Source organism: Erithacus rubecula, assembly GCF_903797595.1.
Source record: "Erithacus rubecula genome assembly, chromosome: 17".
Taxonomy (NCBI): Eukaryota; Metazoa; Chordata; class Aves; order Passeriformes; family Muscicapidae; genus Erithacus; species Erithacus rubecula.
In genome coordinates, this window is record NC_136669.1 from 1,157,376 (window position 1) to 1,178,557 (window position 21,182).

At 47.0% G+C, this 21,182-nt stretch overlaps 2 protein-coding genes across 3 annotated transcripts; both read right to left on the bottom strand.

Annotated features, from left to right (window-relative positions):
* Window positions 1-9,465: 9,465 nt before the first annotated feature.
* RPS15A (ribosomal protein S15a) lies at window positions 9,466-13,342 on the bottom strand. The gene is made up of 5 exons (XM_079320665.1): window positions 13,223-13,342; window positions 12,258-12,395; window positions 12,065-12,144; window positions 10,668-10,753; window positions 9,466-9,601 (listed from the first exon to the last, which is right to left on the bottom strand). Exons 2-5 carry the CDS (start codon window positions 12,388-12,390, stop codon window positions 9,508-9,510), a joined length of 393 nt encoding a protein of 130 aa, XP_079176791.1. The 5' UTR covers window positions 12,391-12,395; window positions 13,223-13,342; the 3' UTR covers window positions 9,466-9,507.
* A 384-nt stretch (window positions 13,343-13,726) lies between these two features.
* On the bottom strand, window positions 13,727-19,957 carry ARL6IP1 (ARL6 interacting reticulophagy regulator 1). Of its 2 annotated transcripts, none has more exons than XM_079320664.1 (6): window positions 19,829-19,957; window positions 18,338-18,471; window positions 16,658-16,774; window positions 15,680-15,797; window positions 15,015-15,099; window positions 13,727-14,797 (listed from the first exon to the last, which is right to left on the bottom strand). In XM_079320664.1, the coding sequence occupies exons 1-6, from the start codon at window positions 19,862-19,864 to the stop codon at window positions 14,679-14,681; spliced, it is 609 nt and encodes a 202-aa protein (XP_079176790.1). In that variant the 5' UTR covers window positions 19,865-19,957; the 3' UTR covers window positions 13,727-14,678. The 2 variants fall into 2 exon arrangements, with proteins under 2 accessions (XP_079176790.1, XP_079176789.1); XM_079320663.1 differs by having other exon boundaries at window positions 16,655-16,774; window positions 19,829-19,956.
* Window positions 19,958-21,182: the final 1,225 nt, after the last annotated feature.

Consider the following 21,182-nt stretch of genomic DNA (forward strand, 5'->3'; position numbering starts at 1 on the left):
CTCCCCTTGATTCCCAATGAATTCCCCACCAGCAAGGACCCAGCCCTGAGCTGCAATCCTCACCAGGAACAGCTGCAGCACTCTCTTGTTGTGTTCCCTGCTCCTGTCAGTTTTTGGTGAGTTCCTTGTGTGCTGGACTGAGCTTGAGGACATTTCCTGAGCACCAGACAATGTCCTGGGCTGGGTGTGTGGCACCTTTCTCTGATCTCACCAGACTGTCTGCAGTAAAGTGACTTTTCCCCAGCTTGGCACACACCATCAGACTGATGGGGCAGAGCCCAGGAGAGCTGCAGAGCCATGTTCAGCACACACAAAGACATTTATTGAGCACATTCCCATCAGGCAAGAGAGTACACAAAAGGGCAAGAAAAACTAATAAAAAAATCCTATCAGGAAGTTATTTGGCCATAAATGAACATCAGGGTGGCAGCATCAGATATGATGGCTCTCAAATACTTTCCTTTCCCCTGAAGGTCAGGCAGCCCTTTAATAAAATTTGAGAATCACAGCTGTAAAGTCTACTCCTGCCTCTGTTCTCTGCCTGCAGAGAGAATATGTATGCATGAGTCTGCATTTCAGATAGCTGGGGCTAGGGATAACTCAAAAGATCTTCAAAAAAGGATAAAAACATCCTTTGTCATACAGCAGCTCCCAAACCATGATTTTGGTTGAAAATAGGCACAGGCATATGAAAAGCTACACAGAGCATACAAAAGGCAACAAACAAAAGTATGTGAATTCAGGACACAGGCTGAATCACTTTAATATCAGCTGAAGCTTTGAAAATGTGATTAGCATATAGTTAGGAGACACTTCTTTGCATCTAAAAATACCGTGGCAGCTCTGGAAGGGAGCAGCCACCAGCAGAGCAGCAGTTGCATAAGGCTGGCTCAGCCTCTGTCTGCAGGCAGCACAAGGGCCCCAGGTGCTGCCTTGGTGGTGTGGAAATAGCAGCTAGTTAATTTAGCAGCTTGATTTTTTGTGACACTTAGCATAACAAACACATCAAGGTCAGCCTGAAGTGCTCAAAAGACACACACACACTCCCAGCAGGCAGTGGCATGCTTGGAGAAAAGGCTGTGCATCTCTTGGAGCAGCTAAAACATGAAAGCTCTTCTTTAAATGAAGGAGGGAGCAGCATCAAGAGCCACATTTTGTGGCTGATTTGCATCAGTGGGTGCTCCCACCTCACAGGGACAATGACAATGACAATGACAGTGACAATGACAGTGACAGCCATGGGCTGCTCCTCCATCAGCCCAGCAGAGCCCGTGGGGCTGGGCCTGGGCCAGCAGAAATCTCCCATTGTGGGATGCTGCTGTACGTGGAGAGTCACATATAATAATGACAAATGACTTCTTAAGAAAGAAAGGCAAATGAAGCATTTTATGGAAAAACTGAACCATATTTATAGAGTGATTCACAAGCCTCATACAGGACAGGAGTTCATTGGGCAACAGGAAAAAACATCTCCTGTCATGTACAACATGAAACTGTCCCTCAGTCAACACCAGGTGCTCATCTCTGTTTATTAATTTATTTATTAATTATCAGAAAGTTATCATCCTGGTCAGAGCTGAGAAACTGTCTCAGCCTGGGAAGAACCTCCCAGCCTGAGATAAAGAGCTCAGAATCTGAGAAAAGGCCTGGCAAGCTCTGCTGGACCTTCAGTGGTGTGCACAGCCCTGGATGGACCTGCCCAGCCCTGACCTGTGGAGATGAGCTGAGGAAGGCAGGGCAGCACAAGCTGCCCAAGAGGAGCAGCCCAGGCTCCCCAGGCTCAGCCTTGTCCTTCAGCCTGGCCAAAAATTGCTTTATCCTCCATCCTTTGCTTTGCCCAGCCCTCCTGCAGCCCCAGCTCAGCCCCTTCCACCCCTGAGCCTCACAGACAACTGTTCTGGGCAGGCTGCCTTTTCTTAAGGCAATTCTGTGCTGTTCGTTGTGTTTTTAATTTTCATTTCACTGAGATTCACTCCCACGACTGTTTTCTGGCTTCTTCCAGTTTCTGTCCTTTATTTTTACTGCTGGAGTCAGAGATGATTATCTCCCAGAATGAGATTTCAGCTGTGTTATATTGATGGTAAATGCTGTTTTTCCTGCTCTGTCTGATTTTCCATGCAAGATGCTTTTCGTGGAGCTTTAACTGTTGCAAATTGTTTGCCACGTCTCCAAGTTTCCTTTCCCCTGCTGTGGGAAGTGCCAGAATTCCTGAAAGGAGGGATTGCAGGGCCAAAGGAGCAGCACAGAATCCCCACAAGTGCAGGCTGCTCTGGGGCACCATGTCCTGCCCTGGTGTCCCCATGTCCTGGTTTGGAGAACAGCTCTCTGCCAATAAAAGCAGAAGCTTCTCTTTGAAATGGAGAATTTAAACCCCCCTCCACCAAATTATTATTATAACTTGGAAATTAAGGGGCTCTCAGGCAAAGATATGGGAATTAGGAATAACAGTTCTTTACTAGGACAATTAAAATAGCAATGCAGTATTACACAGAACAATCCCAAACCCTGCCAGAGTCAGAATCCAAGCTGGCACAGTCAGTCAGTCAGGGTGGTGGCACAGTCCCATTCCATGGTGCTGCATCCTCCTGCAGGGGCAGATGTGGCTCAGCTGGAGCAGTGCTCCTGGAGAAGGTGCAGTTTCCTCTGAAGCTCCAGGGATGATGTGCAAGGGTCTGGTTTTCCTCTGGAATCCAGTGGAAAGAAGGTCCCTTGGTGTCCAAATCTCAGTTTTTATCTGGGTAGGAAAGGCTTGGCTCCTGCCCTGGCTGGAGCATCTCCCAGTGGGATGATGGAATTTTATCAGCCATGCACTGGGACTCAGTGGCCATGAACAGGAGATATCTGCTGGAGGGAGGATGGGCTGTGGGAAGATAAAGATGATTGCCCAGCTGGTTTAAAGATGGCCCATTAGCAGATAATGTGTGCCAGGAGATAAAGATCACTGCCACACCCAGTTTAAACAATGGCCCATTAACAGGAGATATCTCCCACAGTGATAAGAATCACTGCCACACCCAGTTTTTAAACAATGGCCCATTAACAGGTGATACCTCCTGGCTGAAGGGTGGGTCATGGGAAAGGTAAAGATGATTGCCCAGCTGGTTTAAAGATGGCCCATTAGCAGATAACGTGTGCCAGGAGATCAAGGTCACTGCCACACCCAGGTCAGATGGGGACAGAATTCACATTTCTGTCACACCCTGTATTGCAACCCAAGACACCTCAGCACCTCTGTCAGTGTGAGCTGGGCCTGGCCAAGGCTGCTCCTTCTAGAGCATCATTTTCTCCACCCCAGGAGGTTCATTGAGGTACCACATGAATCTCCCACACACTTGAACCCAGGACTGTGCCCACACCAGATCCTCACAACATCCCCCAGGCTTGGGAAATCATCTGTCAGGGCAATGCAACCACTGAAAGTTGCTGCTGCCTCAGCATTTTTATTTTCAATCAAAGCAGTATTTTTTATTTTTTTGCAATAGTTTTTCCCCCTTTGGCATTTTCATTAAAAGACCAACAGGAAAAAAAATCCTCAACAATCCCAGAGTGGGAGTTATAAGCAGCCTGACACCTGGTAATGAGATATTTCAAGCCCAGGTCTGGCACTTTTATGGTACTTCTGAACCAAGCACTCAATCAAGTGGCTTAGAACAGAAAGTTTGTTACTCCCAGGTTTTTCATCTTACATTTCAGCAATGGATGAACACAGTGCAATAAGGCAGGTAAATAGCAAGTAAATACTTTTACCACAGTGGAATTATTCCCCTCACCAAAAAGGGTTGTGAGATGGCTGCTGAGACAGTGCTCAGCATCCACAGCCCACCTGAGAACACCTTGGCTTCTTATCTGAAGTGTCTCATGATTTTCCTTGAGCAAAGAGGGTTCCAGCAGTCCCTCTGTCTGTGCACCCTGTTCTCTTCCCTTCCCTAGGCAGCTCTGCAATCCACCAGATCCCTTCACTCAGAGCTGAAGCAGGACAGTAGAGGTCCAAGACTGTCCAAATCCACGTTTTTACATTGAAATGTGCAGAGGAGAGGAGAACATGCTGTTTCAAAGCAACAGTGCAGAGATGATGCCCACTGAAGCACTCTCATGCCAGATTTTTCTGGGAGCTCTTGCCAGGGGATCCTTCCCCCTGTGCCTGCCCAGCACAGACCCAGCAAAGCTTCCCCTCCCTCCCTGCTCCAGGATCTTGGGGAGAATATGGCAAAAAGAGTGTGTGATGAGCTGAGCTGGTCCATGCTCTGAAAACTCCTGCAGACCCTCCCTGCTGAGGGTGAGAAATGCCAAGGGAAGGATGGACACAGGGAAGGGAAGGATGGACACAAAAAAGGGAAGGATGGACACAAAAAAGGGATGGTTGGACACAGGGAAGGGAAGGATGGACACAGGGAAGGGATGGTTGGATGCAAGGAAGGAAAGATTTGACACAAGAAAGGGAAGGATGGACACAGGGATGGTTGGACACAGGGAAGGGAAGGATGGACACAAAGAAGGGAAGGTTTGCCCAAAGCACAGCCATGCTGGGCCCCTCACCCCCTGGCACAGCAGCCAAGCACCAGTGCTAACTGCAGAGACAGCAGAATCATCTGCATTCTGCCCAGAACAGCCCATTGTTATTTTTGTGCACGCACACACAGGCACAAGCAAAGATCCCTTCTCATTTCAAGCTGTGCTATTATGCTAACTACAGAGAAATAAATATGCCACACTGTAGCTAATAAGTGTCATTCACATCAGTATTTATTCCAAACATGTTCCCCCATCACGTCTGTTCTGCCTGGAACTGCTCATCACTAAAGAGGAGACCTTTATTTCCAGTGATTTAAGCAGACAGGAGAGAGTTAGCAATTAATGCTCACTTTTGTACAGTTTGATTCTTTTTGTTTCAGCTATCAGGGAGTGTTGTGTGCTATCTCTGGAGCTATTTCTGGAGCCAGCACCTACCAGCACTGGGTTTGCAATTCAGCAGTTTGCAAGATGGGTTCTCTGGCCTGGGGTTGATTCCTGATGTGCCAGGGGCTTGTGGCTGCCAGCCCCGTGTCCTGCTCCACAGCACAAGCTGTGTCTCAGGAAAAGGGGCTCAGAATCATTCTGTTCATGCTCAGACACCTTCCTGCACTCTCAGCCAGGGCATTAGGTGGTGGCTGCTGTCCCAGTGTCCCAGAGCCACACCAGGAGCTGCCAGCCCAGCACAGGGCAGGCACCTCCAGCTCTTCCCTTCAGGGATTATTTGTCTGCTCATCAAAGGCTGGTGAGGACTGAATGTCATTCAAGAAAAGAGTTTCAGAGCTAAAAATAGTCTCCTGATTTTTGCTTCCCTCCCAGAGCAAACAGCTGCCTGCAGATGAATCCAGTGACACACGTCCTCTTTCACCTGGTGTGACACCACACAAGGTTTCAGATAAAACCCCAAATTCTGCTACCTGGGGCTCCAAACAAGAGGAGGGCAGGAGTTTAACTGAGGGGCTGAAGGAAGGAATCCCAAGGACTGAAGGAGGGCCAGCACTAATTTCCAGCCCACACAGACATGTGGGTGAGGTGTTGAGGATCTGTTATGCAAGAGCACAGCTGGGCAGTGAGGAGACAAGGATTCCTGTGAATTGCAGAGGTGGAGGAAGAAAAGGGAAAAAATAGCTTTTCATTTCTCCCCTTTTTTTCATTCTTATGGTTAAAGGCGTGATTTGTAAAGATGCTGAGAACCTAAAGCTGTCATTGATGTTCCTGGACTTTGCTTTTTAAACTGGCACAAGCAGAACAGTGAACTAAACACCACCTGAGCCCCAGCCATGGAGCTAATGAGACCAAGACAGTGTCCAGAGGTGGCCTTGGGAGCAGCTTTTCTTTAACATCACCCATCCCCTACTTTTTCCTTCCTCCCAGGTATAATCCTTGCCTCTTCCTGCTTACAGCCTGGTCCAGCTGAAAGCAGAGTTAACTTGCATCACTGGAGGACATTTCTACATTTTACATTTCTTCTTCACAAATGAAGGGGCCAATCCCACTCTAATCTGGCTGGGGAAGTGAAGATGGAGGAGTGTTGCACAAACACATTTCTATCCAAGATCACGTACCAAGTATTTTGGTCCTTTTGCCTTTTTCATATTTTCTTATATTAAGGCAAGAGAGACATCTGGAGATGACAGGCAGGGGATTGCAGGCTCCTGGAAAAAAGTTTTCTGCAGAATGTGTAGAATGGTTTATTCACAGAGTGGGAACAATTAATCAAGTTAATTACATATGAAAAAAAAAAAATCAACCTTTAGTCATAAATTAGAAAGGTCCAAGAGGAAATAGCAATGGATTACACAGTAGCAGGAATGCTTCAATTTCCATGACTCTCACACAGAATTATCCCCAGACTGTTAAAAAGTTGAGGGGAGGAGGGGGGCCACATATCCTGCTAAAGCACCTTGTCCAAAAGCAAATAATGTCACAGAAATGCATATCCAGTGATTAAATACAGCACCAGCAGATAAAACCCCCAGTAAAATGTAACTAAACTAGACTAGGAACTTGAATCCTGCCCTAGCACAAAGGTACCAACACATCACATGCCTGATCAGATGGGCTGTCCTGAGGATCAGCAAAATTGCAGCAAGATTAACCCAAGAGCAGCACCTGAGCAAACAGAGGCATGAACAAGAATGGAGGCCAGCAGCATCTGAAACCCCTTGGCTTCATTGGAATGGTTAAACCACAGTAACTGTGGTTAAATCCAAGCAGGTATTTACTGAGAGACAGACACATTAATTGGCAGTAAAACAGCCTTGTGTCAAATCTAGATTAGCTAAGTAGGATTAAACAGAAGGATGAGGAGGAAAAGGTGCATTTCCAGGGAAGCCACTGTCACACACCAGGCTCCTTCAGCTGCAGCATTCTGAAGATCCACTCCTACTCTACCTCCAGTATTCCCTTAAGCTGGGCTCAGAGCTCAGCCTGAGCTCAGGGTGGGCAGGCAGAGGATCAGGGCTTGGCTGCAGTGGGATGCTGCCCTCTGCTGCCTCCCCCTGCAGCAGGGAGCTGCTGCTTGGCTCCACTGCAAATCCTGCCTGGAAAATCCTTCCTGCTCTTCTGGAGCCCTGGCACAAGGAGCACAGGCCCCCCAAAACAGGGATGTGGGTGCAGAGGTGAGACTGGGCTGCACCTCACCATCACCAGCCCTCTCCAGCTCCTTGCAACTCACTCATGTTCACATCTGAATTAAGTTCTGACCCCACTCCACCCCCTGGGCCTGCTGCTTTCTGCCATTCCCCTCTCACCTCTATCAATCCTTTTCTTATCCCTGATGCTTTTACCTACAAACTGCTTGCCCAAGGCCCACACAGGCCCTCAGCCCACTAAACATCACCAAGGTTAAAAAAACAAAAAATACCACTTTCAGATTTTAAACATGTCTGGGAGTAAGAATTCCTGCATTTAACCCATTTAAAGCTGTTGTGTTGCCATGATCTCCCCTGCCAGCTCCCAAGCTCAGCCTCCAAATTTCACAGCTCTCAGCCAGCAGCTGAGTAAAGCTCCCAGCAGTGAGGAGCAAACTCACAGATCCTCTCATGAACTCAAACCAGCCACAGCAGCTTCCACATGTGCCAAGCTTGATGCAGCTACTTCTGTAGATATCCTGTGGAAAAGGTGCTTCTGCTGCTGCTTCCTTTCCTCCAAGTTGTTCTTGTCACACCAGAGCTCTAATTCCCATTTAATAATTCTGTAAAAGTTGCTGGGCTGGCTTGTGGAATAAATTTACAGCTCATTCTGAATGATCTGCCAACTGAGAACATGAGAAATTGTTACCTCAGGAGTCTCTGTGGGAGTAAAGGACACACAGAGCTAAGGTGGGTCAGAAAAACTACCATGTCCTGTGTAAAACTGATTTAAAACACAACTGTCAAACTGGCAGGAAACTTGCCACAGTAAATTCATCTCAAGGAAGCCTTGAAACTGTCACTGGCCTTCTTCCACCAGGTACCAGAAATGTGGCCTATTCTAGACTTGATAAAAACCAAGATTTTATAAAATAGAATACTGAAATCTTGATACAATCTTCAGGTACTCTGAACAAGTACAAAATCTGAGGTGTCAGTGCCTGGTACAGCAGAATGAAATACATTAAGGAGAGGAAAAAACCCACCTGTCACTAGACAGCTCAATTTGACAATAAAATAGGGCTTGAAACACTCTTGACTTTGGAACTACTCTAATTCAGTGTACACATCTTCAGCTAAGCAATTTGTTTCCAGTCAAAACTGAGAATCAGTGATGCCATTTGAATGTTTTGATGCCACCTCCAATCTTTGTGCCCTTAAACCATCAGAGCTGTGACCCAGCAGGTGAAGCAGCTCTCTCCTGCTCCTCAGAAAGCACCACCCCAGTGATCCTGCTGGCTCTGGCCAGAGTAAAGACCTTTTGCTTAACAATATCTGTTGGAAAATTTTTGGAAAATTTTTCAGGGTAACACACTGAATGGTTACAGAGGTTACAGAGTTATTGAGTTCAGACTCTGTGCCTGGAGTCCCTTCCATGCCAAGGTTTTGAAGTATCACATCCAAGGCACCTCCAGCTAAAGCAACTGTACACAGTGGCCATGGGGATGTATCACCAAGGAAAATTTGGTTTCCATCTGTTTGTATCAGAACCAGATTAAACCAGCTGGTTTGGAGTGTTCAAACACTTGCTGCATTTCCTGAAAAGACTCCAAATGAAACAAGGCAGGGCAGTTCCAGCTGTAAAACCCATCTGACTGCTCTGCATCAAGGACACTGTGCTGTCATATGCCTAAGCAAACACCAACTCATTCAAAATTAAATATTGTCTGGACCTAAAGGCAGGAAATCTTATTTCCTCACTCCAAAAACATAAAGAAATCCCAAACAAGTTGTTTGTGTCTACATACAAAGCAGCTGTACAGGAACTACTCTACCCAAAATTCTGGTGTTTCTTTCAAAACACCTTCAAAGTAGAAATTTTAAGGGAAAGAATTATTATCCACCTCCCAACCTCAGTTACTCCATTCGCTCTATGATGTGGAGCAAGTTTGTGATCTGAAATAAAAACTTCAACTATTTTAATTATTCCAGAATGCCACAACTTTTTAAACCATCAACAGGAAATACCTTCTGGCAAGGCATCATCTATTATGGAGCCAAAAGGTGAAACTCTGGGATCACACACAGGGAACTGAGGGGACATGTATGAGGTGAGCCATGCAGGAGAGCTGGGATCAGCATCAGTTTGGCATTAGAGCTCCCCTGCTGAGGCTCTCCTGCACAGTGACCCCAAACTGCCTCTCCAGGGGGAACTTTTAGAAGAATGTTAAATCATTAACAGAAATAGAACTGTGACCAGGCATGGTGTGGAACCCAAACCCCATTTGAAGTGATGTTGGAACTCCAGCACTACTGAATAGTGCTACAAGCACTATCACACCAGTGTTCAAAGTCATTAAAACACTGACTGGAAACACCAGAGTCCATTTGAACAATTTATTAGTATCCTCTTTTTTTACAAGTTTTAGAAAAAGAATCCCAGGATTTTGCCTCCTGTGTGTTTTCGTCTCGCCTCTTCGTGGTCCATGATGCCAGCTGAGGTTGTCAGTACAATGTACCTGCCAAGAGAGAGAAATGTTCAGTTTATGTCCCTGCTGCAGAGCTGCCAGCACCCACTTCACCTGGGTTACAGCAGCAAGGCCTGCTCTCTAAGGCTGGCCCAACACAGAGAGATCAGATTATCAACAGTGCAAGAGCAGCTCCTCCCATCAGCACACACAGGACACTAACAGACCTCTGGGCTCCAAGATTTCCCTCTTCCTTTGGTATTCCCACTGGAATACCAAATTCCCCCTGCCCAGCTGCTGCAGCAGCAGGAACTCCAAGGTTCCTAGACCAAGGCCATTTCTGTCCTCCACAGATGCTGCTCCTGGTGCAGGGCAGGACCTGCATCTGCAGCAGCTGTCAGTGCTAATGCCAACATCTGCACTGCCAGCACAGCTCAGCCACAGCTCCATGTGTGACAACTCCAGTCCCACCACCCTGCAAATACTCCTAAAACTGCCAGTGACAGCACAGAGGCACACAGGGCCAGCTGGAGCTCCAAGAACAGAATCAGCACAGAAGAGTTCATCCTCCCTTTGACAGGACAGACTGGCTGAGGCCCTGGACTCTTCCAGCTCTGCCATCCTGAGACTTACAGCTCTCAACTCCACACACTTTGTGAAAAAAAGATACACTGCATAAGAGTAAGATTTCCTGTGTTGTGGAGGTTTGTTAGAGAGGCTGCAAGCTCCTCATCACTTCCTATCTGATTAATCTGCACATCATCAGGATGCATGAATTCAAGTAGTACAATCCACTTCCACTGACCTGGTAACTTACATAACTCCTGCCCCATTTAAAAATGGCCATTCATAAAACCAAAACAAGTACAAGAAAAGTCCTGTTTTCTATTAAACTGTGAAATGGTGAAACAAGGATTTTTACCAAACAGAAACAGATCCTTGCTTAGCAGTGCCCCTTTAAAACTGCTTTAAAAGCACATTTATATGGAGGATGGATTTTTAGACTGGAATTTAACTCCAGGCTGATCAGAGGGAGGTGCCAGGTGAGTCTAACTCAGGCAGTTTGTGAGTGTAACATTTTTTACACATAACACCTCTGAGCCCTGCTCATACTCACCCAAACTGACGGGAAGGCAGCAGGTTGTTCTGCCACTTTTCCAAATCCTTCAGCTGCACATCAAATCTGGGACTGATCACACCACACTGCAAAAGAGGAGTGCATTACACACTGAGGAACTGTATGGATTGGCAGATCTGTGATGCCAGCTCCCTGCCTGAAGGACTTTACCAGGATCCTCCCACCCCCCAACAGCCTCAAACTGCTGCCAGAGCTACACCAGCCATGGAATGCCACAGCTGGGGAGCACAAAAACACATTGTAACATCAGCACAACTCCTGGGATTGCTCAGGGATATTCCACCTCTAACCATCATACACAGTTAGCAAAAAAAAACCCATGTAGATTTTAATCAGGAAGAAATTAACATGCAGAGAAGTTACTGCATTTTCAAGGTAATCACATTACTGACCATCAGCATCACCACCAATTTCCTCACTGGCTCAAATCATCCTAACAACTATCCAAAACCAGAGGCACACCTTCCTGCACCATGCAGTTTTCTGAACTAAACAACTGCTCCCTCCTTGCAATGATTGAGAGAAACATTCTATCAATTAGCCTGGAAGATCCATTGCAAAACCATCCTGGAAGAGTTCAAGGAACACTACCCTGTAAACACTTTTATTAGACATAATGCTGTAATTACTACAGTAATTTGGGGGTGTCAGAGTTATTTGCCTTATACACTCACAGAATTTTCAGATGATGTATTTACTCACCATGAAAACAGCCCCCAACATAATCTGACCAAGATTTTTATTTCTTTAGTGAAGAACTAACTCTCACTTGAAGAGCTTCACTGTAAACAGTGATGCACAGCAAGTCACCAGTGAACTACACAGCTCAGTACTTTGAGACATAAGCATTTAAAAATTTCCATACCACACACAAATGCCTCATATGCCCCAGGAACTTCACAAGCACCAATTAATGTAACATTCAACCTTCCCTCACTGCAAGCAAAGCCCACCTGGCAGCAGGAGAAAGGTTTGTCTGCATCAAACATCAACTGAAAACCAACTCAGCTCCTACCTCTTAAGACAAGTCTTCCAGATAATTTAAGAATCAAAGAAACTGAGAAAGCACTAAGTAGCCAGAAAGCCTTTGAAGAGAGAGAAATACACAGCACTTGCAAGCAGACTTCCTTGAAAGCATATCTTATATATTCAGAGTTTAACAGAAATGTAATTAGTGACCCATATCACTTGGAATCCAGACAAATTAACCACCCTTTTAACTGATAACATCCATGCACTTATTTACACATTTATTCAACAAATGCCACTTTCTTTACAAGCAATTCTTTCAGAAATGGAGCAGACAAACACAAAATTTAAAAAAGTCTAATTTAAACACCTCTGTAGAGAACTGAATTCAGGGAGACAAATCCTACCTTGTTGAGTCTGCCTGTGAGGTTGACAACAATCTTCCCAGCTCTGTGATCATCGATGATCTCGAATTCACCGATGTAACCTGCGGAGACACAGGTAACACTTGGCTACAATCACACAAGCGTGGCGCCCGCAAGGACTCGGAGCGGCTGGATGCGTGCTTTGGGCAGGGCGCGGGGAGCAGGCGGGACTCACCGTGCTTCATCATGACGGTGAGGAAGCGCACGATGACTTTGGAGCACGGCCGGATGAGCACCTGGCGCTTGCCGCGCTTCTCGGCGTTGTTGATGCTCTTGAGAGCATCGGCCAGAACGTTCATCCGCACCATGGTGCCTGCGGGGGACAGCGCACACACACACTGAGCCGGCGGCGGCTTTAGAGCTCAGAGATCCAACGCTGCCGCAAAGCTTGAAAAGCGCTTTTAAAGTAAATAAGGGAACCACGACACGCGATCTGCCGTGATCAGGAGTCACCGCTGCTGTCACACGTCGGGAAATGTGGCACAGCTAAACTTGGCTTCATCAAAGCACAGCCAGGATTTGAAAATCACCATGTCAGCACAGTGACACCTCCCCAGTGCATGGGCTCGGCCTTAAAACCCAATTAGACCCAAGTGCACAGTACCAAGGCTGTGCAAGAACCAAACCCTGCGCGGTGTTAAATCAACAGACGCAGCTCGGCTCACTGAGCAGCAGGAGCCGGCCATATGCACGAACACAACGCTTCGGGAAGGAAAGGCGCCCCGGAGCAGCCGGAGCACGGCAGCGATGACTCGGCACCGCCCGGCGGTGACAGAGCGCGTCCCGCGGTGTCCCCGCGGTGTCCCCGGGCCACAGCAGGGCTCACAGCCGCCCAGCTGCTCCGCTACCTCCTGCCGGGCTCGCCGCACGACCCGCACACGCTACACAGCTCCAGCCCCGCGGCTCCCCGCGCCCGGCCCGGCCCGGCCCCGCTTCCCGCCGCGCATCGGGGAGGTGCCGCCCCCAGCCCGCGTTCCGGGGGCTCCGGCCGGCGCCAGGGCCGCTGCCCGCCGCCCAAAGCGGGCCGGGCGGGTGGGGCGGTGGCCGCTGCTGGCGGCGGCGCGCGCGGGGCGGGCGCGGGGCGCGGATGGCGCCGGGACGCGGCGGATGCGGCGCGAGCGCGGCCCCGGCCCCACTCACCGCGAGCGTGATGGCGGAAAAGGAAGAGCCCGGGCCGCGCGGGGTGATGGGAGCGCCAGCGGCGGGCGCAGACATCGCGAGACTTCGCGCATCCGTTCTGGGCCTCGCCATTGGTCGAGGCGGCGCGTCGTACTTCCGGAGCGACGCCGCCGCTCGGTTTCCTTGGCAACGGGAACGCTTCGCGCGCCTACGGCGGCGCGGGAGGAACAAAAAGCGGCGCTCCGCCGGGGAGCGGACACGGGGACCGGGGGACACGGGGGGCACAGCCCCGGCCGATGGACGCGCTGTGTCTGTACCGAGTTCACAGGGCGCACGGCACTCGGTGCGTGCAGCGCCCGAGCCGTGACAGTGAATTCTGCAGCTCTGGAACACTGCGCCGTGTCACCGCCGGGACTGTCCCACCGACAGGCTGTGCCGGCACTTCCTCCACCCTTCCCACATCTGCTTAACTGAAAGAGGCACCGACACCCTTTTCTGTACATTGACAAGGAGCACGTCTTCAAATAGTTTCTCTTTAGTCTGTATTTACCTATTCAACAGTTACAATAGACACTGAAGAGAGTTCATTTTAAAACAGTAAACTTTTAAAACATGAACACAGGTTTTAGCTTTTTAAAGAAAAAAAGTTCAGTTTTAAAAAAGGAGGGAGAGATCATAGAAAAGCACAGACAATTCAGGCTTATTTACAGAGTCAAACTCAGCATATTCAGAGTGATTTTGTATACAGACAAACATTCATAAAACCAAACGTGCTACAAGGCTCCATGACAACAGCAGTTTCCAGAACAATCAGCTGTTAAGGTTACAAACACCTTCACTCATTTTCTACAGTCTCAGTGCAATGAGTTTACACTACAGCTAAATAACTGAGCTACAGGTTTATATATTCCAGAGCCCTACTCAAGACATTGTCAGCCAAAAGAAGCAAACAGGTTCAGTGAGAAATGGAAGCACCTTGTGCCTCCACTCTGGATGTGCACCCCCAGCCATGGCCATCCTCACTCAGCTCATTGTCCCCCTGCCACAAGGATCAGTAGTAACAAGCCTCCAAGAAGCATCTGCCTTCAGAACTGCCTCTCAACTTGCTGCATCCACAATTATTGACAGCAAAACTAACACAGTTACAGAAATACTACAGGCATTACAGCTCTGCTGTTAGGGTAGTTATGCACAGGGTCTCTTAGTTTGATGAAGACACTTCAACAAGCTCCATACACCAAAGCAGAGGATCTCAGACAGGATCAGCTCCAGGCTGCAGAACCCTACCCAGCACAGCAAGAGACAAACCCACAGCAGTTGCTGGAGTGACTTTATCACTTCATCAGGGAGCCAATTAAAAAAAAAAAAAAAAAAAAAAGTCAGTGAGCAATACAACTTCTATTGTCTTAATTATACATTAATTCTCAAAACTGTTCCCAAGAAAACCTTTCACTAGAGTGAACAGCAATTAAAGTCTTCATTCATTTTTCTTTTCCTTGTGCTTGAGAAGTTTGTTGATCTCCCTTTTTGCCATTCCAATGTACTTTGTGATGATCCCGTGTTGGTTTAGTCCAGGAAACAGTAGCAAGAAGCTTACTAGAGAGAAGAAGAAAAAAAAGAATTAATACTCCCTTAACAAGCTGCTGTCACTGCAATTCTTTGCTTCTCTTAAGCCTCATTAATTGCTTGAAAAGGGAAAAACATAACCCTGCAACAAACACACCTCACACTTACTCAAAAATTACTTCTGCAAGTCTCAATCCATTTCAGGCAGCTGACAAGAGTCCCTTGTGATTTGCACTCCCACACTTACCAATAAGATAGGTCAGAAAGAGATTATGAACTTGCTGTCCAATCCAGGCAACCACAGCAAGAGTGAAGAGCATGGTCATGAAGTACTAAAAGTGAAAAGGGAAGAGTTAGCACAGACCTGGTGAGGATTCTCCTTCCCTTCAGCATTTGGCAATACTTCAGCATTTAAAACTAAAGTGAAGCTTTCTGCCTCTTCCACATGTGATACCTTTGCACAGGTGTGTTAAAATTGAGATTACAGGATCTGTAATTGTATATTCTCACCTATTTTCAGACCATTAGCTGAACAGGGTAAGATTCTCTTTTGCCCAGATGTCCCTTATGCCATCCCCAGTGCTGCACCCAGAGCTGCTTTTGGGACAGTGGAACAGTAGCTCATGTACCAGCTGACTCACTACTGAAGATCCAGTTCTTTGGACAGTTTGTGCACACTGGAAACAGCTTGTTTCCAAAAAACACATCCAGAGAAATCCAGTCTCTCTTTATTACCAAGGGTATGCTCCTAAACTACACACAACTGAAGTTTTTAAGTCTTGTATCTCATACTCCAGGTGTGAATAAATATGTGACCAGTACAAGTCCCACCCAGATCTGCCAGCTGCTGGTTTGGAAGGTAAATCAGACAAAATCTCAAGGCAATAGAGATGAATCCCTAGAACTCAGCACCATTTTAGGCTTCTCTTCCTTCAGAGTGAAGAGACGTTTCCACCAGCCAACAATCCGGCGGCGAGATTTCACCAGATTGCTGCAAATCTCATGAAACCTCTGCTGCTGCTCTGTGGTCCTTTAAAAAAGGGAGGCAAGAAAAGCCAGAAATAAGAATTCAAGATTTAATTGGAAATTTGAAAAAAAAATCTGTCATGGCATTTTTTCAGCAGTAAAGATGTAGCCAGTGCTTATCCTGGCATTTGCTTTGCTTAGCTGATTTATTATTATTATTATTATTATTATTATTGTCTTATTGAGCACTGCCATGGAAGTGCCCATGCAATTTCCCTGTATGCTCTGTTAAATTGACTCTCAAAGAGCAACCACACTCAAACCAAAAACCACTGACCTTCATCTATATCAGTGTGATACACATAAATAATGCATATCTACACAAGAACATTTATCCATTAGTCATCCTAAAGTAGATACACTAAAATTTAACTCAAAATTCTGTTCAAATCAGGTTCTTCTTCAAGTTGCTGCTTTTATACAAGCCTTGCCTTTTTTCAAATCTGTTTCAACCACAATCACATTCATACTCTCTTTTTTTATCACATTTACTACTGCCTTTTTCCAAACATACAATCAGTACTCATAACTCCACATAATTTTACTCTTACTATGTATTATCCCTTAATTATTAAAACTAATCTAGCAGAACTAACTAGCATGCTTAATGGAGAGTAAATAATGTGCCTATTCTTAAAAAAAAAATCTGACTTTTCAGAAAAAAAGGAACAATAAAGGTATGTTGTAGTAGCCATTTTCCAGAAAAAGAATGAAGAACACATTGCTACTGCTACTCTCACTTTATGTATTATAGATTGCATGGATTGCTGATTTCTCAATACAATGACTCAACAAAGTATCCATTTTGATAAAAGATCACAATTACACTCAAGAAACTGTTTCAATTGAAGCTTTCCTCACCACTTATTAGAGCCAAAGATTCGAGGAGCAAGAGCAGGAACCAGGTAATCAGCCAGACACAGGAACATAACAAAACAGGAGACACCTGAGAGAACTGAGGGGTCCAAATAGTAGATCATCCTGCAGAAAGAAGAGAAATTATTTCTGAGTGCTCAAACTTAGTCACTTCTTCACATTGGTTCAGATCTTCCAATAGGAGACTACTCTCTTGCCTAACCTTAAAGAAAATTACAAAAAATGCCTTTTTTTTCTTATTATATCAGGTAAGAATAGGCTACAAGCAAATAAGGTACAAAGTTCAGTAGAAGTAAAAATTCACTCAGAAACTGACACACAGTGAAGTCACACTGAAGGATGAGGATGAATGAGTGAAGGTATGAAACAACCAGGTGGAGTAAAAGCTCTAATTTTGTTGCTCAAGTCACAGAACTCAGATCCACTGGAGGTTGTCATTTGCTCTGTCCTGGGAGAGCCAGCCAAACCTGTTCTGGATGAGAGGCCACCAATCTCCACTTAAAGCAGTGCTGCATTCTCCATATTCAGTCTGCCAAGCTCACCCACAGCAGAAGGGCAGCTGGGTAAGAACCAGCTGATCTCCTGTCTGATAACACCCTGCTGGGCCCTCTGCTATCCAACTGCACCTCACAGAACTTCCTGAAAACTCAAACAGTACAAGAAATGACCAAGTGCACAGCAGGGCTGTTCTGTACATCTGCACTGTGCTGCATGTTCAAGGTCATTTTGATGAGTTCAGAACCTGGAATAGCTTTGCATTTCCACCAAGTATTATTCAGCACGAGATCTTTCCTGCTATAATCACAGAATTTGTAACAGAATACCCTCAACTTCACACAATTACTTCTTTTAAAAGTTAATTTTCAGATTCCATTTGATTTTTCTCATCTCCTCTGAAAACAAAAAAAAATTGTATTAGTCAAAAGAACGATCATCTCTGCCTCACCTGGTCCAACATTTATTTTTGTAATTTCTCTCCTTATTGCAGGAACAGATACAAATGGCAAACTGCACAGCTGGCACACACAGCTGTCTGTGCAAGGCAGTCAGGTCATCTTTACTGCCAGGTTATACAGAGGCCAAGTGCCTCCAGAACCTCCAATCACACAGGCAGCATCCTCCCACCCTGCTGAGTGGAAGTTACTGAAGTCTTCTCTTTTCCCTTTCTCAAAAGGCATGAGAGAGAATATAAAAAACCCCTAACTGTGCAAAAACCCCTGAACTTATCCTAAGCACCACAGCAAAGAGGTAGAATAGGATATTTTGCCCTGTGGAAACAAGCTTTCTGTAAGGACACTGCTATTGGTGTGGGGTGGGGGGAAAGCCAAAGGAGATCATGAGATCTGACCAAGAAGCAGAGTACAAAGAATGAGTACAAAGAACATGAATGCACCACTGAAGAACAATCAGCTGAGCACAGTAAAAACCCCAGCAACTACTGCTGGCCAACAGCTTTTGCAGAAACCATTCTGAGCAAGATGTGATCTGGGTTACTTCCTGTTTTCACTTGCTTCTGCATTTAATTTCCAACAATGTTCACACCTTTTAAGAAACAGGGTTAAAGCCTTTCTATTAGGCTTCTCCAGATGTCCTACTAATTTTTGTAATGGGTTGGTAGCAGCCATGAAGATGCAGTGATGTTGCAGGCTGCCTCCAGAAGGTACTTACAGGAAAGAAAAGGAAACAACACTCATCAGTGCCAGAGGAAACCAGGCTCGCTCCCAGCGAAGAACTTTATCTGTCATCAAAATCACTTCTCCCCATCCTTGCAGCTGCTCTTCCAAGCTTGCAGTTTCAGCAGCCTACACAAAAGAGAGAAAACTCCTTTAGCTAACCAGATATCAAATTGATTCCCACACTGAAGCAGCTAAAAAACACCCCAGTGCAATAATTAAACACCCCAGCCACAGTCTGAGTAGTTAAATTAGTAATAAGTGAGTTTTGTGCTAAGTTATGACATTGTAGCAATAGTCAAGATCCTGGCAGCGTGTACAGGCCAAACAACACCTCCTCACAGATTCTGCCAAGGTGTTTCCCCCTAATCTCCCATTTACCATACCCCATCCCCACGGATCAGTAGAAAGTCAGGTTTAAAAGCTTTGCTAAAGCTCCTCAAGTTTTCAATGGCAGTGACTGGAAAACTGTAATATGAGAACTGTTTAAAAACAAATGTATTTTCCAAGACAACTCTACTACATGAAACTGAAGCTTTCCAGCTGCTGTCCAACACCAGTTTATTATGAGGAAGATGGATAAAGACTCAGAATCCACAGTAAAGTTACCCAACTGATCCAATCTGGACAGCAAGTTTTCCCACAAGCTGCCAAAACCAGCCTTTAAACTCTGCATCCTGTGTGATTCCCACATTCCTCCCGTCACCTCTCCTGCAAAGGGGGCCCACCTGCGCTGCCGTCAGCTCGCTCAGGTCACCTGAGGTGTTTCCACATTTAACAGAGCTTATCAGCCTCCCCTGAGTGGGAGACGGCATCTCAGAGACTGCAAAACTCAGATAAACCCTGAGCAGAACTGACCGAGCCACAAGACACACGCGTCTGCTGCGCCGAGGGACAGAACAGGTTTCACTCTGAGCTGTGCTACACTTAATTCCAATGAGAACTCTGACGCCACTAGAATAACAAGGAAACACAGTTCCCTGCGCTTTCCACAAACCCCGGAGCTCCTGCAAGCTGTGCCCTGTGCCCAGCCTCTGCCCCTTCACCGCCTTCTACAGCCATTTTCCCATCCCCACGGCTGAGGCTTACCAACTGAGACATAACTACACATATATCCTTCTGCTGATCTAACTACTCAAGCTTATCTTGGCAGGTTTAGTTAAGATCAGCCCGCCGCTCTCCCGTATGGCTGCGGCGCTCGGTCCCACAGCACACACGGACACAGACACACCGACTGACAGACTGTCCCAGACAGACAGGCACGGGCGGGGTAACAACCCCCGCAGCTCAGCTAACGCCAGGCGCAGCCGCCACCCCACGCGCGGCCCCGAGCCGAGCCCACAGCAACCCCCGGCGCCAAACCGCGTCACGCCGCGCGGCCCCGCCGCGGGCAGGGCACAGCAAAGCAGGGCAGGGCAGGGCAGGGCGGTCCCGGCTCCGCCGCTCCCGCAGGCCCGAGCGGCCGCCAGCCCCCGCCCGCCCTCACCAGCTGATAGACGCTGTTGTTGTCCCCCTCCGCCATCTTGCGCCGCTCCCACAGCGCCGGCCACGCCCTCCGCCCCACGCCGCGCCGCCGCCTTTTGTAGCCTGCGCGAGCCGCCGGAGCGCTGCGATTGGTCAGTCCCGGAACCCCGCCGGCCGCCGATTGGCTGCTGCGATTCGAAGCGCGCGGGGCGTGCGCGCGGCCCGGCCCGCGCGCCGCAGTGCGGCTGAGGCGGCGCCGGGCGCGCGCCCCAGGAAAGGCTCCGGGAGCGGCTGTGGGCCAGCGGCGCTCTGTCCGCCGCGCCCCGGCACTTACCGGTGGGAAAGGCGGCACTGCCATCATCTGCAGCTGATCGCATTCACCATCGTCCCGCCGGCCTTTCAATGCCAGCTGCCGTGCAGCCAGCCGCCCTGGCGCTTTTCTCCGTCCCAGAGGTGCCTTCCCCTCATTAAGAGTTGCTCCATCACTCCGAGGTGCAGATTGCTGCTGGGCGCCCTCAAATGCAGAAATGCCCGAGGGTCAGGGCTCTGCCCACCCCTCCTGAGGCACCAGGCCACACAAAAATGTGTGCCGGCATCTGCCTGTATTTATAAATTCCACTGTTAAAATCGCAGAGAATCAGCTCAGCACCTCCCGTGCCTCAACGCACGGCACAGACTGTGCTGCAATGGGATCAATTCTTCTGCACCAAGATTCTCTTTTTAAAAAAGCACAGAAAATAAAAGTCCCAATCTGGCTTCAAAGCACCTTTAAAAGGAGAGTGAATTGCTCTGTGCACTTAGAACAGGCACACAAAGTTTATGTATCACCCTCCTTCCAGCCTACCTAATGTGCATTTATTATGCTGTTAATAAAAAATTAACCTGATGAATGACAATTTCTCTAATCAGCTAAGCATTTATGTATACAGCAGTTGCTGTAGCTAATATCTGTAACTTCTGTGGAATTATTTAGCTAAAATGTTAACAGTATGCTCACAATTTCTCCACTAAAGAAAAAAATACATTTTATAATTTGGGACCACATTAACAAACACACAGATGACAGGTGTCATCTCAAACTTTCTTCCTAATCAAATTCTTTATTGCATAAAGTGTGTCTGCTAATTTTAGGAAAAGCTTGGGAAAAAAAATGGATGAAAAAAAGCAAAGAAACCTTTGAAGTACTTGAGTGCATTAAAACAGAATGGCTAATATACTAGATACAGAACATAAAAATAAATAATTGAAGTAAATTAAAGACTACAACACTTAGAAAAGCAGAGCTTCAGCTTGGGGGAAATTGAGTCTTTTACAGATATTTAAAAAATTAGACAAAGCATTTAAATAGAATAATATCAGAATAATCATTGCCATCA

Coding starts and splice junctions, on each gene's coding strand:
- RPS15A (XM_079320665.1), bottom strand. CDS start 12,390: ATGGTGCGGATGAACGTTCTGGCCGATGCTCTCAAGAGCATCAACAAC. Junction 12,145..12,257: donor CACCGTCATGATGAAGCACG/GTGAGTCCCGCC, acceptor GTGTCTCCGCAG/GTTACATCGGTGAATTCGAG. Junction 9,602..10,667: donor CTGCCTTCCCGTCAGTTTGG/GTGAGTATGAGC, acceptor CTCTCTTGGCAG/GTACATTGTACTGACAACCT.
- ARL6IP1 (XM_079320663.1), bottom strand. CDS start 19,864: ATGGCGGAGGGGGACAACAACAGCGTCTATCAGCTG. Junction 16,775..18,337: donor GTTGTTTCCTTTTCTTTCCT/GTAAGTACCTTC, acceptor TTCTTTCTGCAG/GATGATCTACTATTTGGACC. Junction 15,100..15,679: donor AGGAAGAGAAGCCTAAAATG/GTGCTGAGTTCT, acceptor TTTCACTTTTAG/TACTTCATGACCATGCTCTT.